Below are 16,933 nucleotides of genomic sequence, written 5' to 3' on the forward strand. Positions count from 1 at the left end.
GAAATTGTTAGTTGCCTTGGCACCCTTACAAGAATAGAAAGGCAGGGTACAGATTTGTAAATAAAATAAATATTGCTCCATTGTGTAATAAAGTCTTCCTTCTGAAATGATTTGTTTGCTTGCCTATATACTTCAAGTTCAATAATGTTTGCCATCATGAACTGTAGCAGCATAATTGCGGTCTTTCTGTGTTTTTAATAATCCCTTTTTCATTTATTTTTAAACTGCTTTGAATTTGGCTAGGTAGAAAGGTGGCTAATAAATGTTTTAAATAAATAAATTTACAGCGAACCTACTCTCTTTCTTTGGAACAGTCCCTTTTTTCTTTTTCCCCCTTTGGCAGATACCATTGTGATGATTGTATTGTTCACATATTTGAGTGATACTTTTTAGATTATATAAAAATCTGATAATTAATGGTACAAAAGGTTAAGTCTATACAGCAAGTTTCTTTTCCTTAGATAAGACATTTATAGCGAGCTTAATCAATATGCATCTTGTTGCTGTTCCTATAGTAACATTGCCTTTGACTATTTAGAGGTTATTGTATTATGTTGTTCAGCCTGTTAATAAGATTGAATTTTACAAATGTGACTGGCAGTGATTAATTACTTCTGCTAGGAGTCTCAAAGTGCCTTTATTTGAAGGACAGGGTACTAGAGATGGTTTTACCTAAGCTATATGAAAAGCATTAACAATGTTTACAAATGAGACTGTTAAAAATAATAGAGCAGTTTTTATTTGCACTGCATTTTGTTAAAGCATTTTTGTTAAATCCAGTAGTTATTTTGCTTATACCAAACACTTGTGCTGGGTGGAGGGCAGTTTTTGCACGTGTGTGTGTGTGTTGAAGTCCTGTTCTTTGAGTCCCACTTGGATGCAGCCTTGTCATTTAATCGTAAAGACTTATACAGGAATATCCCAGATACAGAGAAAATAGTTTGAATTTCTTGTAAGCTATGTCTTTTTTATGTTGTTCTCATGAAGCTCTTAAATAATAAAGTACAGTGAAAAATTAATGGATCTTGCCAATTCTGATTTTGTATCTGACCATCTCATTCCTTTTTAACCACATAGCGTATAGCTGGGATAACAGCTATGTTGCAGCAGTCGCTGGAAGGATTGCTTTTGGAAGGCCTTCAGAGTTCCAACGTTGACATAATACGCCACTGCTTACGAACCTATGCAACAATAGACAAAACCCGGGATGCTGAAGCATTAGTTGGCCAGGTGCTTGTGAAACCCTACATAGATGAGGTAAATAATTATTGTGGAGATAACTTAACTTTTCTGGCTTATGAAAAATCCTTATCCATGGTTCCTCTATATATTTGTGGAACATGTCTAGCTGTCCAAGTTGGAATAGGGCCAATCAGGTTGCAGCCAGCTTTGCTGTCCTTGCAGCTCCTGCACTCTGTCCCTGGACTCTAGCCTCTTTGCTCTCAGATGCACCTCAATGCCTGGAGCCAGAAGCAGGTAAGGGGAGAGGGCCCTGGTCAAAGGGTTGGGGGCATGCTAACGAGGGCTTCTCAGCCTGCTAGGCTGGGCCTGCTAATGAGGGCCTCTTAGCCTGCTAGGCTGGGCTTGCTAACGAGGGCCTCTTGGCCTGCTAAGCTGGGCTTGCTATTAAGGGCCTCTTGGCCTGCTGGCCTGCTAAGGACATCCTGCTAAGGAGCTCTGTCCCGGGCCTCCTAACTAGCTGGCCAGCCTCCGCCTGCAACACTTGATCTGGCTGCAAAGCCACCTTATGCCGCCTGACCAGGGACCAGGGGAGGGGACCCTTTCAAGGCCCGTTCTTAGGAATGGGCCTTGAAGCTAGTGACGAAATAATGGTCAGTTACAATATAGTAGAAAACAGTTACAACTGGATTTAAAATCAATACATGCTGTTAGAATATTGCTAGGATAAGAAATGTATGTGTACAAATTATCTGAAAGCACATAGTGCAGTAGTTGTATTGAAGCTAAGTCTCTCTAGGTTCAATGCGTACCAGAGATACTTTTCACTGTCCATCTGAGTTCCACATATGTAAGGTGGGATATAACTACAATAAATAAATTTAGAGGTGGGGATCTCCTCCTATAAGTCCAATGAGCACAACTTTGAACATTGCATGTGATGGTGCCATGAGGGTAAGCTTTACATTTGAATTATTTTCTTGCCCTGTGCTTGAGTTTGATTCTAAGTATTCTTTGACAGGTGATTGTGGAACAGTATGTTCAGTCTCATCCTAATGGCCTTCAAACCATGTACAATAAATTGCTAGAGTTTGTTCCTCTCCATTGCCGCCTCTTGCGTGAAGTAACAGGGGGAGGTATCTCAAGGTAACACAAACATGTTATAGTAAATGTTGTGAACAACTTTGTTTAGACATTTGATAATGATGTGTGCAAGATTCCTGCTAGTAGCAGCGGGATCTCAATAAACCAATATCTTGCAGTAGGAAATAATGATGCTATAATCTGCAGAGAATAAAATTGAATGAAAGCAGTTATAAGAAATCCTAAATGCAGTTAGTCCAAATATCTTTTCCATGTGCATTGTAAAACTAGCAACATCATAATCATGGCAATAAAAATCAATAAAATAACTTGCTTTTCTAAGTAAAAATGAAATAATTTAAGGGAGTATTTTTTCCCTAGCAGTACCAGTTTCTCTTATTTATTCATAAAATAAAATCAAGAATGCAACATCAGGTAGGTTTAGGTATTTCCAAAGATGCATTAATAGTATTACCACTATGAAAAAATGCATGAAATTATGATTCCTTCCTTACTAATTTATAGTATTCCCTCAGTAAAATTGCTGAGAATTTGTAGCTCTCATTTGAAGGTTTTCTTATAGTGTTCATAATCCTATTCTGCTAGCTTGATAAAAATATAATTTAAGTTCCAAAATACTATTTGCGTATGTGTGTGAAAGAGAGAGTGAGAAAATTCTAATAAGATTAGGAATGTTTTCATATTCTGTTCAATACATGCACAGATACCCTTTTAATTGTGCTTACTGTTTTAGCCAGTTTGGTGTAGCGATTTCAGTGTCAGATTAGAACTGGTGAGACCTCGCTAAAAAATCCCCACTTAGCTATAAGTCTCAGTTTTGATCTTGGACTAGTCACTCTCTCATCCTAAACTACCGTATATACTCGCATATAAGCCGAGTTTTCCAGCACAGTTTTTAGCACTTAAAAGACCTTCTTGGGTAATTGATTAACAGCCTGCGCCCAGCCAGCAAATCACAGCATTGCGTTTGAAAACTGAGTTCTTTGCAAATGAGCTAATTGCTCCCAGCTAAACATTGCCTTCTACAAATATCTTGAAAGTTTACTCTGGCAGCTTGTAGGGCATCAATGGTTTGACTGAGGGATTCTGATATTTTCCCCCCTTTTTTTCCTAATCACTTCTTCCAAACTATTCTTTTGGTTTCTGTGGTTGGGGTGGGTTTTGGGGGTGCTTTGGGATTTACTTTTTTTTCAGTGTTTCTTCTTTTATCTGAGGGGCAGCATTGTTTGCCTTTTCTTCTTGTGGTTGTATTTCTTTTAAAAGTATATTTTTACAGTTCTTTCTTTAAGTTTTCAGTTTTACAGTTCTTTATTTCAGTGTTTTGTTCTAGGGGGCACTGTAGCCCCCAGTTTGGTAGCTGTTGTACTTGTCGTAGTCGGTTGCCAACTTTGGGTACTATTGTTCTGCTCTGGTATGTTGGCCTGGGGGGGCACTGTTTGGTTCTCCTGCCAGAGCTCTTCTCACAGAGCAGTTCTGTCAGCGCTCTCTCAGGGTATCTGGCATAAAGAGAGTAAGGGAAGACAATTGTAAGCCGCTTTGAGACTCCTTTGGTTAGTGAAAAGCGGGGTACAAAAACCAGCAGCTATTCATCCTCTTGACTTTTCTGTATTTGTTGGGAGGGAGGCTGGATGGGAAAGCCTGTGATGATGGAGCATGGATTAAGCGCGTAAGCCTGCTGCATTTCCCACCTTCGGCTTATATGCGAGTCAATAAGCTTGCCCAGATTTTGTGGTAAAATTAAGTGCCTCATCTTATATGCAGATCAGCTTATATGTGAGTATATATGGTACCTCACAGGTTGCTAGTTGTGAGGATAAAACCAAGGAGAGGGGAAGCCAAGTGTGTTGCCTTGTGTCCCTTGAAGGGATCCTTGCAAGATAAAACATGATAGTTCCCCACCTGCCCCTCCACCCGCCCTGCAGATTAGAAAGGTGATACTCAGTGGCTTGGAAACCACTATATTGCAGTGTGTGGCGCTCACCCCATATTCCATTGCCTTGCAGGTCTTGTGGTTAGCAGGTGGTTCCCACTGCTGAAGGGGCAGGAGAATGCATGTGCTGTGAACTGAGGTTTAACCAACCTTTACTTCCATCCTTCTCCACAGCCTTCACATCCTAGGTGGTTGAACAAATTTAAAATCCAGTGGCACCTTTAAGAGCAACAAAGTTTTATTCAAGGTATGAGGTTTCGTGTGCGCACACACTTTGGATACATTGCCATTGTATCTGAGGAAGTGTGCGTGCACACAAAAGCTCATATCTTGAATAAATTTTTGTTGGCCCTAAAGGTGCCACTGGACTATAAATTTGTTCTGCTGCTTCAGATCAACAAGGCTACCTGGAATCTATCCTGGGTGATAGGCCCAAGCTGACCACAGAGAACAGAAAATCAAACTACTACCATGTCAGCCATCTGTGAAAAGAGCAAGCTGGCCAGAGTGGGGCGGTAGATATAATTTTATTCACCTATCTCCACAGCTAGCGTGCTTTCTTCCAGGCAGCTTGGCCATCTCACTGTTTCACTTAAGATACTGGGCCTTATGTAGAAGAGAGCAAGAAAGCAGCAGCAGCGTTGGTTCTTATATGCCGCTTTTCCTCTACCCAAAGGAGTCTCAAAGCAGCTTACAATCTCCTTCCCTTTCCTCTCCTCACAACAGACACCCTGTGAGGTAGGTGAAGCTGAGAGAGCCCTGATATTACTGCTCAGTCAGAACAGCTTTCTCAGTGCTGTGGCAGGCCCAAGGTCACCCAGCTGGCTGCATGTGGGGGAGTGTAGAATCAAACCTGGTTCTCCAGATTAGAAGTCACCACTCCTAACCACTACACCAAGGTGAGAGGAAAGACCTTCACCTCACTCCAGGTACACAAAGACTCTTTACTGCTGGTAGAGAAAGTCTAAGCAATTGTGCTCAGAGATACTCTGTTAATTTAAAAGGTTATAGTTATCTATTTAAGATTATTAATGATATCATTGTATGTATACTTTTGGTGGTGTAGCACTCAGGACATGTAGGTGTTATGTGGCATTGTGGCAGATGAGAAATGAGAGTGTGGCTTTCTGAAAGTCAAAGAGTGAGTAATGCTGGATTACATATTTGCATTAGGAGGTCTACATACCTTATGCTGGAGTCACAACTCTGACTTTTAAAGGTGGCACAGTGCCACAGACTGGTAGAACTTCTGAACTGAAACATGAGTCTGTAGATACAGCATCTGGTATAGAGTCCTATCCATCCTATCTGCCTTATCCATGGTAGGTTACTGCTTTTTCTGTGGCTCAGTAGACAGGAGGCAAAAAAACATACCAAGCCAGCAGAGGTAATATATATATACTAGTAATCAAGCCCGCTGCAGGGGAATGCAGCGGGCGCTAGGTCCTGACCTCAGTCGGCGGTGGCGAGCTTGTTTCGTTGGCGGTGGGCTGACGCGGCGAGAGGCGCTTCGCTCTTGAACTTGCAAAAATGCTTGCTTACTATTGTTTTGTATGCCCCCCTTTGAAATATAATTTCCCAAGGCATGTTAGGTATTAAACATTAGTTAATTGTTAAATAATATTAATTATTAAACAATATACTTTATCTACACAAACAAAAAGGTGTGAAATATTAGGTTTTCCTAACAGATTGTAAACCTGTTTAGTTGAACTACCCATTTGATTTGCATTCTATTAAGTATTATCTTCTCAACTAAGCTCATGATTTATATTGCAATTAAATGCCTGATTTGAATCCAGGCCATCTAAATTGAATCCATTTGTTTCTCTCTTAACAGATCAGTTAACACCGTGCCCTGCTGCAATTACTGGTGCCTGGGATTTAGCTTTAGAGGCTGCAGAAACACTTTCCTCATTAGCTAGGCCCTGCAGCACTTTTCATGTGATTTTATGTTTTGCTAGTATTTCAGTACTCTTAATCCCTCAACAGGTTTTAATCCTGTTCTTTAATAAATTGAAATTCTTAATATTTGTTGATGTGTGATAAATAAGCACTACGATTGATTTCTTTTTCTCACATGCGTCCTCCCCCCAACTTCTGAATTGGTACATACACATAAAATGTCCACAGGTTTGATACCAGTTATATTTAGAAACTGGAACCATTTTAGGACCTACTGAGACTGATGAGGCATCATTCTTAATTTTCTCACTACTGAGCCATGTAAAGTGCGGTGAGGGGAGCCCTGAGACGACCTGATTGAGAGGGGGTAGTGTAGAAATTTAAATATAAATAAGTGCCTTGCTGTGGTCCATTCCTACCGACACTTTTTACCCAGCTCACTTCAGAGCTATGCTGTAGGAATGGTGGAAGATTAGAAACCCATCTACCCACCTACAGGCAAGATACACAAAATGTGGGTGCCCCATTGTGCATCTAGTTCAGTTCCAGGTTTCCATTCAGGATTGAGTTTATGTCTGGAGCGAAAGAAAATTATTTTCTATTCAACATTTTTTTTCTGTATCTATAGTTCTGTAGTTGTTGTTTTTTAAAGTATCAGAAGGTATCAAGCCTGAACGCTCCCTGGAAGCTAAAATGTCTAAACTGAAGCTATCATACTTGTTTCCAGTGATGTTTTCCCATAATGTAACCGACACCAATGCTAGGGAAAGCTGAAGGCAGCAGGAAAGAGGAAGACCCACGGTGAGATGGTTTGGCTCCATAAAAAGAAGCCATGGCTCTCCGTGTGCAAGACCTGAGAATGGCTGCTAAAGATATAACATTTTGAGAATTTTAATTCATAGAGTTGCCATAAGACTTGACACCACTTAACACACACAAATATGAAATGCTCATGTACTTTTATAGAAGCTAATTGCTGTGATGATAGTGAATAGTAGCCAAGTGTCCTATTGATCAAAATGGTCAAGTAGTATATGCATCTGTTAGAAGTATTCCTAGTTTTGAAATGCTGTGCTATAAAACTGGCAGTTTTACATGTTGTGAAACCTTTCAGTATCTTTACTGTTACTCCATAAAAGTTTACAAGTAATCCTGATTGATTAAAAAAAACACATTTCTATGAGAAGTTTCCATTTTTATCTTGCAGTGAAAAGGGAAATACTGTTCCTGGTTATGATTTTTTAGTCAATTCTGTGTGGCCTGAAATAGTTCGTGGCTTAGAAGAAAAGCTGCCATCGTTGTTTAATCCTGGCAACCCAGATGTGTTTCATGAGGTAATTAAATATGTACATTAACTATCGCTTTTACATGATGAACCATAGCTAGGGGACTTAGATAAATAGCCATGTTGGAAAATGTAACTGTAACAAAGAGTTCTTAAATTCAACCACTGAGGGTTGCGTTGTGGCTTGTAATTTCCTATGCAGAGATTAAAATAGATGGAAATTAAAGTGTTCATCTGACAGCATGTGAAGAAGCCCGAAGTGAGCAGCATCTGGTCAGTTGCAGTATAAGGCCTTATGAAGTCCTTACCCTAATGATTTTAAAAATTCTAATCTTATTATGTTTAAAGATACACTTTCTCTATCAGCTTCTTGCAAAGATATCCACACTAAGGTGTACAAGAATGGAAAACAATACTGTGGAAAAATAAATTCAAATGAGAGCGACCGACTCCTCAGAGTAATTAGTAGAAAAGCACATACAGGCCTTCTATCCCAATCAAATTGTTTAGCTGACCTCCAGATTCATCTTCCTTACTTGTATTTTACCTTTAGCTCAGTGAGTGGGACTTAATACGCATCATGTTGGATTGTTAGGGTAAAGGTAAAGGTATCCCCTGTGCAAGCACCGAGTCATGTCTGACCCTTGGGGTGACGCCCTCTAGCGTTTTCATGGCAGACTCAATACGGGGTGGTTTGCCAGTGCCTTCCCCAGTCATTACCGTTTACCCCCCAGCAAGCTGGGTACTCATTTTACCGACCTCGGAAGGATGGAAGGCTGAGTCAACCTTGAGCCGGCTGCTGGGATTGAACTCCCAACCTTATGGGCAGAAAGCTTCAGACAGCATATCGCTGCTTTACCACTCTGCGCCACAAGAGGCTCTATTTTGTTAGGGTAGAAGACATAATAAGAGTGGAACTGGAATGCTTCTGAAAGTAGTGGGGTTTTTTTTCTTTTTAAGGTAACCAGTGAACTGGATGGATTTTCTACATGGATTATTAACTAGATCTCTGTTATTATGTATTCCAGAGGGTGGGAGGTGGCACTATATTATTTTGTTGAAAGAGAATGGAATTCCACCTTAATGTGTCCTTTCTATCTACAGAAATACACTAAAAGCATGGATTTTGTGAGGAAATTTGAACGGCAGTGTGGCTCACAAGCCAGCGTGAAAAGACTGAGGTCACATCCGTCCTATCACAGCTTTAATGATAAATGGAACCTTCCCGTTTATTTCCAAATCAGGTCAGTGTTTATGTAAAGTGAGCTCAGTTCAGCACAATTATAAAACTTCATGTCGAATAGACACGTGTTTTCAGACAAAAGTACTTGCTAACTGCCTTGTGAATGTCTAGCAAAGATTAGGAGGGAAATGAAAGGTAGCAGAAATGCCCTTCAATATCATGACATGTGGCATGTTCATACAACTTGCTCTACACCATACATCAGCCAAAGTTAATCTCTTTAGATGCATTGAACTTGTTCCTCACTATCTAACTATTGATACGATTGCCTAGGACTGGCACAGACCAGTTTTCAAATCTTCAAATCTTCAGTTGTTTATTTTACCAGTTGCTTAACTTGAAAAAGAATCCCAGCTGAACAGAAATACGTTCCTGGTATGGGTTATTTAGTGATTTAATCATTATAGTACATTTCTATTGCTATGCTGTACACCTTATTATTTGAAGAAGTAACTGATAACTGTTAAATTGTATAGCATTTTGGGAAAGCAATATATCTTCCTGTTGGGAAATTTTGTTATCTCCTTTGTTTATAAGTTGACATTTCTTGTCTTGTTTTGTGTGTCTGTGTTTACCTTTGGGATTTTCTAATATACTACCCACTGGTTGTTATATGTTTGTGCTTGGTATTTATTATTTACTAGATAGAAAGCCCATTTTAAATAGCAATAAAATGGGCGCTAGGAAGGCGACCGTGGCCGTATGGCTTGGTGGCGGCATACCCGAGGCCGTGGATGGGGCGTCCGGAAACCCTCCCCCGCAGGGTGACGGCCCGGGCAGGCCTCCCCCCGGCGTGGGGCTTACCTGCTGGATGTCAGGGCAGGGAGGAGACATTGTTGGGGCTGGTGGTCGTGAGGATCGAGTCGAGGGGGGCGTAGTTCTTGGCGCTGCTCCAGCGTTGCATCCGGCGGGTGTGCCGCCACCAGCCGTCCCCGGCAGAGTCGTGGCTCCCATTGCGGGCGGGTCGGCTGTAAGTGGTGCGGCAGCGGCTGGCAGCTGCCGGAGCCTGGGCGGGGCCACGGGGCGGGTGAAGCTGTTGGTGCCGCCGCCGTGGCTGGGATCAGGGCCCCTGGGGCAGGGGAAAGTGCGGGTGGCTCGGCCGCGGCAGTGTGTGCTGGTGGAGGGGGGCCGTGGCAGCGGGTGAAAAGCAGCTGCGGGGGGCAGTCGCGAGGTGGGCTGCTGGCGGCTGTAGGCGGCGGCGGGCCCTCGACGGTGCGCAGGCATGCGGTAGGCGGCTTTATCGGCGGCGACTGTGGAGAAGCCGCGTGGGGCGGTGACGAGGCAGGCTGCTTGCGGCTGGAGGCGGCGGTGGGTCCTGTTCGAGACACGTCTATATCGCTGGCAAGTGGTGAAATGGCGGATGTGGGCGGCCAGTCCAGGGCGGGCCAATTGGCCACTTGGCCCTCGAGTGGCACTCGGAGGGGCCCAATCAGTAGCCGCTTCACGGCTCCTGATTGGACCCCTCCGAGTTTTTATCCCGGATGGGTCCCGCCCTAACTCCTCCCCACAAGCCCTTACTATTTTATTTAGTCCGCTTTTAAAGCGGACGTTTAAAGATAGTTCATTACACAGTTTAGCTTTGTTATCTTGTATGGTTGTTGCACTTACTGTGGAATTGTGAGATACAGCTGTGATCCACATATTGGTGGCAACCATGGGTGTGTATTCAACTAATCTAAGCCCAAAAAAATACCCGAAGAATATCTTATTAGTATTTGTGGGGTATTAACTCAGCCAGATTTTTTTGAGCTATTTTTTGACAATCCGAAATGGCTGAGATTGAAAATATTCTGGAATTTTTTAGATCACTAGATATTCACGCTTGAAGTACATTTAAAGGGCTCTCAGTCTCTTTGGCCTTTAGTGTTTACTCTCAACTTGGAGAAGGCATGTAAAGGGCCCAGGAACCCTTTACATGCCTTTGGAGTTCACACGCACCGCTTGGCAAAGAAACTGAATTCCCTTTAAAATTTAAATGCCTTTCCCCCCTTCATTTGAAACAATGGCAGATGGGGGCACATTTGGAGGGGCCCATAGAATTAGACCTCCTGGTCCAGTCTTTTTCAAACTTTGTTTTTTTTGTTTTTTAAGAGAGGCACCAGCAGTTATGCTGCAAATTTGGTGTCTCCACCTCAAACAGGCCTCCCCCCCCCCCAGTTGCAGATACCCATGGATTGATTTTCCATTATAACTGTTATAATGGAGGCAGAAAAATCTGTATTACCAAATCCAATAACCATACTAGTATTGAGATTCAGGAAATACTGATCTTTAAAAAAAGTTCATTATACCCAAATCCAGACAGATGTAACATGTAGACACTTTTGCCTTCTGTGGAGTTCCTCCAAATAGTAGAAATGTATAAGGTGCTTATGTTGATGAAATCTGTTTGTAAAATCTTGGCAGACTGTGATAGTAGCATATGGAGTTTATCTTTTTAAGTAGAAATGTTCAAGGTATCAGAAAGAACTATTGATTTTTATCCCCTAGAACTGTTTGCACAACCTTTTGCCGGTGTCCGTTAGCAAACAACTAAGAAAAAGTTGGTGCCACGGCCATGAGACGTAGCCATAGGTCACGTGAAACAAATCTGAGAACTGAGATCTATCTCTGACTTCTGTTTCCACATCCTTAGTGCGAGACAAACTTATTCTAAAGGGTATTATTAGGGGTTCTGATGCAGAATAGAGAAGCCAGGAATACTTGTGATTCATTTTCCATGTTTCCAACTTTTGCCACGAGCTTAGAAGCAGAGTCAAAGGTCAGACTCCCCACCCAACATACACTGCTTTTTATTCGCTAGCCCCATCCTGCTACATTGGCTGCCCTGCAGTCTACCAGCCTTCATTTTAGTCTTGATGTGCATTAATATTGATAACCAGCACGCTGCACCAGAAGTTTCATTGGATGCATGGCCATTAACCCTGTAAGTGTGGTTATACCACAGTCCTGGAAGTTGCCTCTCTGCCGGTTATTTGAGACATGGACCATCAGCCTCTCCTGATTCCACAAAGTTTATTTATTTAGAACAATTTTATGCTGCCTCTCCAGGCACTTACCAGAGGCAGCTCACAAAATTAAAACAGTAAAAACAAAATGTTGAAAGTTACTAATTAAAATGCAGCATTAAAAACTCGCAATTGAGCATAAAAGCATAGATCATAACAACAGGTCACAGCCATCTAAAAACAACATTCAGTCTTAAAGGGTTTTTTTAAAAATCAACCCCTTGAACTAGTATTCTTTGAGTCTTGGTTTCCAAAAGGCTGGCACACTTCCCAGTACCCAGATCCCTTCTCTTGAAACACTAGTACTCATCTTGAGTTTTTAACTGACTCTTAAGGTTTCTACAGGGATCTCTGCATTCTTCAGATCTATTGACTGAATAAGGAATTTGCTTCTTTCTCTAGAAGATCTATCTTCTTCCATTGGCCTGAATGGGAGTCTCCATCTAAGTACCCGTTCATCCTTGCCAATTTTCTCCTAGTTCTCTTGTCTGCGTTAGTGGTCACAGTCGGTTGCAAAACTGTCAATACTTAAATGTTCTGCTAGGGCTAAAAACTGACCGAATTCGCCTCAGCATCCAATTCAGAAGTCTTTCCTTGCTCAGCTGATACTAATGTCAGATCTCTTAGAACAACTTGTCACTCAAGGCTCTCTGGCTCTGAAGAATTAACCCTTCACAGTACTTTTTCTCTTTACACAGCACTTCTAAGCTTTTAAAAGTGCTGTTCCCTCATAGCATGCATAAGGGTCAGATCTAAGGTGTAATAGACTTTGCTTGTAACACATGTACACACTGTGTAACCTTTCTACTATAGAGACTGCTGTGGTATTCCAGTTTGATCAGTGTTTGGGGAATGTTTTCTACAACTTGCAGCACTAAACTGCCAAATGCAAACTTGAATTAGTACTCCTTCCTAGGCACTCAACAAGATTTGTTTTTTTCTTCAGGTTTAGAGAAATAGGGGGGACCTTAGAAACAGCCCTCTCCAATGGGTTAGAAGAGGCTCCAGGTAAAGTTTATTTTTGTCGTAATTGGGCGTTTAAGTAATGAATGTTAAATGTTCAATTTACATATAATTAAAGGACTGCACATAATCTAGCATTAGTAGTGGGATGTTGTTTGCTTCAGGTATGCTATAAGAATATATTTATATCCTGCTTTTTGACTATAAAGTCCTCAAGGCACTTAAAAAATTTACTGTATTTTCCCTCTCCTATGGTACTTCGCAATATATTTGTCCCTGGTGCTGAGTGACTGTTTTACACCTTCCTCCCAGGATGAGAAGACTTTTATGCTCTGAGGGCCAATCAGGGATTAGCCATGTGCTCTTGATTATGCAGTGAGTCCATGAGAAGAACTGGATCAGTCCAGTGGTCCAACAATCTGTTTCACACAGCAGCTGGCCAGTTCCCATGAAGGGCCACCAAACAGAGAACAGAGGCCAAGATCCTCCATTGCTGTTGCCTCCTAGTATTGGTATTTAGAGGTTTGATTCCTCTGGCTAAGTACCTTTGCCACTGTCACCTCTGAAGGCCAGAAATTGGGTCACAGTGAGAAATTCATGTGTATGGAGATTCATTCACGGCAATGTGGTGTAGGACCTAGTGTGGCAGTTAAACTATCAAGTTAGCACTGGAGAATCTTGGGTTCAAATCCCCAGTCTTCATGAAGCATTCTGGGTGACACCATGGAGACCACATATGTCTGAGCTCCTTAGAAGAAGGTTGGGATACAAATAAAACAAATACATGAATAAAAATGAGAAAATCAGAACATGTTGTCTCAAAGAGAAGAGATTGTTGCTTTCATACAGAAACCTAAATATTGAGGGACTATTTTCAATTAACTGTGGGATTGTTGTTTGCATACAAAGTGCTGCATGGATGAAGTGTGAAAAATTATCCTTTGTGCCCCTGTTGTTGCTTTGAGAGGCAGTCTTCCTGAAGGATGTTAAGCTGTTCCAAAGGGAACGGCTACCTCCTTTCTCCCCTCTCTCAGCAGTCAGGGCTCTGTTGTCCAGCCGTTATCGAGGCTGTGCTGATTCTTACCTGCAGTTCTTAACTTGGACAGAAGGTGGCCACTAGATCCTTTTCTTCAGAATGTATACAGAATCAAGCAACTGGTGAATTTGTCAGCACACAAAAAAGGTTCACTAGCAGTTGTTGGGCACACAATCCATCAAACATGGCAGCTAAATGATTAGGTTACATTTTGCTGAGGTTTGCAGTTTGCTTTCACTTAAACCCTGTTGGACTGCCCAGAAATGCTGCATGATGCTTTGGTATTAGAAATAAAACAGAACCTAAAAAGTGTTCATTATTATGTTGGTAGTACATCGTTCCTTGCATCAGGATAACTTTTAAATAATTAATATGCAATTGTGTATTAAAGCGGGGATCATCAACCCCTGGTCCACGGCCCGGTACCGGTCCGCAAAGGCCACAGTACCAGGCCACCGGCAGCCGCGCCTGCCTCCCCCCCCCCCCACAGCGAGAAGCTCATGGAAGAGGCAGGCCCGGCACACAGGCGACGCAAATGCGCAGTTGCCACGCATGTGCGTTACCACCCCCTGGCGAGAACGCACATGCGTGGCAACTGCGCGTGCGGCGCCCGGGCCGTTGACTCTCCCCTCGCCCCGGAGGCGGTCCCTGACCAAAGAAAGGTTGGGGACTGCTATATTAAAGTACGTTCAGAGCGCAAGACTTATCCATGCCTGTTCCCTCCTTTCAGCAAGAAGTCCATATTGCCTCTTGGCTACACACATAGCATGGGAAAGTCTGCAGAAGTGTTGGTCAGATCAGATGTTCCTGCCATTGCTAACACACCGCCTGTGGAAGCTTTCACTGCAGATCATAGCACGTTATTCTTTTTTTATCAATGAGGTAAGGAAAGCCACAGGTTACTCCTTTTGGTTCACATTTCTGCTTTTCCTTTTTCTGAAATCATCTAGTCATGATGTAACAAGCCTAAGTGTAGTGTTATTCCGGGCTGTTTGTCCAGCTTCTGCTCAGGCCTGTCTCCAATGAAACGACAAAGGACAGTAAAAAATCCTTGGCAAGCCTTAGCAAGGAATCCCCTCTGAACCCAAGCCCGGTTGAGGACCAAGGAACAGACTCTTCTCCAGAAGCACAGCCTTTGCCTTCCATATCCACTGCTCAACTCGTTCTTGTTGCTGCAGATCTGGATAAACTTCAGGAATGGGTTAGTACATCTTAAATTTAATATTTAGATTTAACATCTTAGATTTAATATTAAAGTTTAAATGTCATAAGATTAAGGGTGGTTGAGCCTCTGAACCTATGAAGATGAATTGCAAATTAAAAATATTATAGTGAGTCCAACTATCACAGGGTATGTGGAGCACATACCTGCCGTGGGATTCCATGATCCTGCCCTCCCCCTCTCTCAAATACACACACACACACACACTTCCCTCCTTGCCTCTCCATCCTGGTCCCTCCCCCCTCAATCCATCCCTCCCCCCCCCCGAAAACACCTTCCTTCCACTCCCCCCTTGCCTCTCCCACCAACCTCTCCTTCATGCCCCCCCTCCTCTCAGACACAAACACACACACTTCTCCCTTCCCCCTCCTTACCTGTTGCAACAGCCCTCTGCTTGTGGCTGCATTGTCTCCCCGCTTCCCTAGCCTGTCCTGCTCTGCGGGAAGCGGGACCAGCCCAGGAAGCCAAGCACTGCAGCAGCAGAGCTTCCCTGGCCTGCTTCACTATGCAGAGGGTGGTACGAGCCAGAGGAGCAGGGTGCTGTGGTGGCCCAACGGCTCCTGCCTACTTCAGGTGCGGCATCTCCACCTCACTGCAACCACGGAGGTTGCACAGTGGCCACAGGTCGCACAGCAACCCTGGCTACTTTAGGAGCCCTGCCTGTGTCGGCTTCATGGCTGGTGCCTCAGCTTCCTCTGCTGGCAACGTCCCCACATCGTCTGGTGTGGGATTGTCGTCTCTATGGGACTATGGATGTCACATCTATACCTATTTCTGACCCAAGGAGTGCGTCAGAAGGTGTGTTCCACATCAAAAATAAAACATAGCCATGACAGCTGCAGGTTCCAGTCTTGTTAGAATGGATGTTGTGCTCATCTTACATAAAGGCTGTCAATGCATGAATATTGGCTGCTGATGGTAAAAGCAGCAGAATCCTCAAGCCTTTGCTGTTAGTGAAAAGATACATCTAGGGAGGCTGTCTTCTGTTTTCATTAAGACATGGCTGGCTGGAGAGAATTCGCTTTTCACATTAGTTGCAAAGAGGCAGCAAAAGTAAGATGTCATGAAGAGGATGTACTTCTCACCCTGCATTGCTTCTGTAACAGTATATGGCCCGTGTGTGTTTTTTGGGATGGAGAATGTGAGAAGTTCATTTGGCAGAGAAAATATACATTCCCTAGCCTTTTGGATGACCACAGGATTTAACTATTAATATTTTGTTTCAAGACTTGAACATGATAGGTACCTGTTATGCTATAGTTTTATCTGAGAGTAACTTCTGTTCCAGATTAATTAAATGCTTCAAGGAGCAAATGTGTCACCTGAATAAAATTTTCATTAATTCTAGACATTTTGCCTGGAGATAGCGTAGAGTCACTGAATGCAGAATCCTTCATTCTTATGTACAATTTGTGCTTGGTTGAATCTGCATTTTTTCATTTATTTGGCAATAAATTAAAGTCTGCAATTCAATATCAACAATTCTCTCTTTAATGCACATAAGTAATGTGGTTCTTGAGAAAATGTATTCAAATGTATCTCTTTTTTAAAAAATTCAGCTTCCTGAATTGCTGCAGATCATCAAACCAAAACTTGAAACAGTTGGCTTTAAGAACATGGCCTGCATCTCAGGTAAAAGCAGGTTGAATATCTGCTTATGTGCTTCTTATCTGCATATTCTGCTGAGCTTATTTTACTGGGCAACGTTGTACAGATCTGCCATAGGAATTTTAAAGATATTGAAGGGAGGAAGCATCGGCTGCAGGAGTAGATTTTATGTTTTGCTAGTATTTCAGTACTCTTAATCCCTCAACAGGTTTTAATCCTGTTCTTTAATAAATTGAAATTATAAGAGTTATAAGAGTGGTTATAAGAGTGGAATTATAAGAGTTATAAGAGTGGTTATAAGAGTGGAAGTGATTGCAGACTTGCATTTTCTCCCCCTTCTTTCCCTACCTTCTCAGTTGGAAATGTCTTCCTTCTCTTTCAATATCAACGGTAATCAAGTTATAACCTTAACACCCATGCTGGCATCTTCGCTAGCCATGGTTAGTTCTG

General features: G+C 42.5%; 1 protein-coding gene across 1 annotated transcript in view; it reads left to right on the plus strand.

The window, feature by feature from the left end:
* Positions 1 to 16,933, plus strand: part of COG2 (component of oligomeric golgi complex 2) — a 38,376-nt gene that overhangs the window by 16,040 nt on the left and 5,403 nt on the right. The window contains exons 7-14 of the mRNA XM_077346477.1: positions 1,078 to 1,257; positions 2,201 to 2,325; positions 7,326 to 7,452; positions 8,508 to 8,647; positions 12,601 to 12,662; positions 14,384 to 14,535; positions 14,654 to 14,854; positions 16,435 to 16,507. Coding sequence (XP_077202592.1) covers positions 1,078 to 1,257; positions 2,201 to 2,325; positions 7,326 to 7,452; positions 8,508 to 8,647; positions 12,601 to 12,662; positions 14,384 to 14,535; positions 14,654 to 14,854; positions 16,435 to 16,507 — 1,060 coding nt within the window. The remainder of the gene's footprint in view (positions 1 to 1,077; positions 1,258 to 2,200; positions 2,326 to 7,325; positions 7,453 to 8,507; positions 8,648 to 12,600; positions 12,663 to 14,383; positions 14,536 to 14,653; positions 14,855 to 16,434; positions 16,508 to 16,933) is intronic.

Source organism: Paroedura picta, chromosome 1 (genome assembly GCF_049243985.1).
Source record: "Paroedura picta isolate Pp20150507F chromosome 1, Ppicta_v3.0, whole genome shotgun sequence".
Taxonomy (NCBI): Eukaryota; Metazoa; Chordata; class Lepidosauria; order Squamata; family Gekkonidae; genus Paroedura; species Paroedura picta.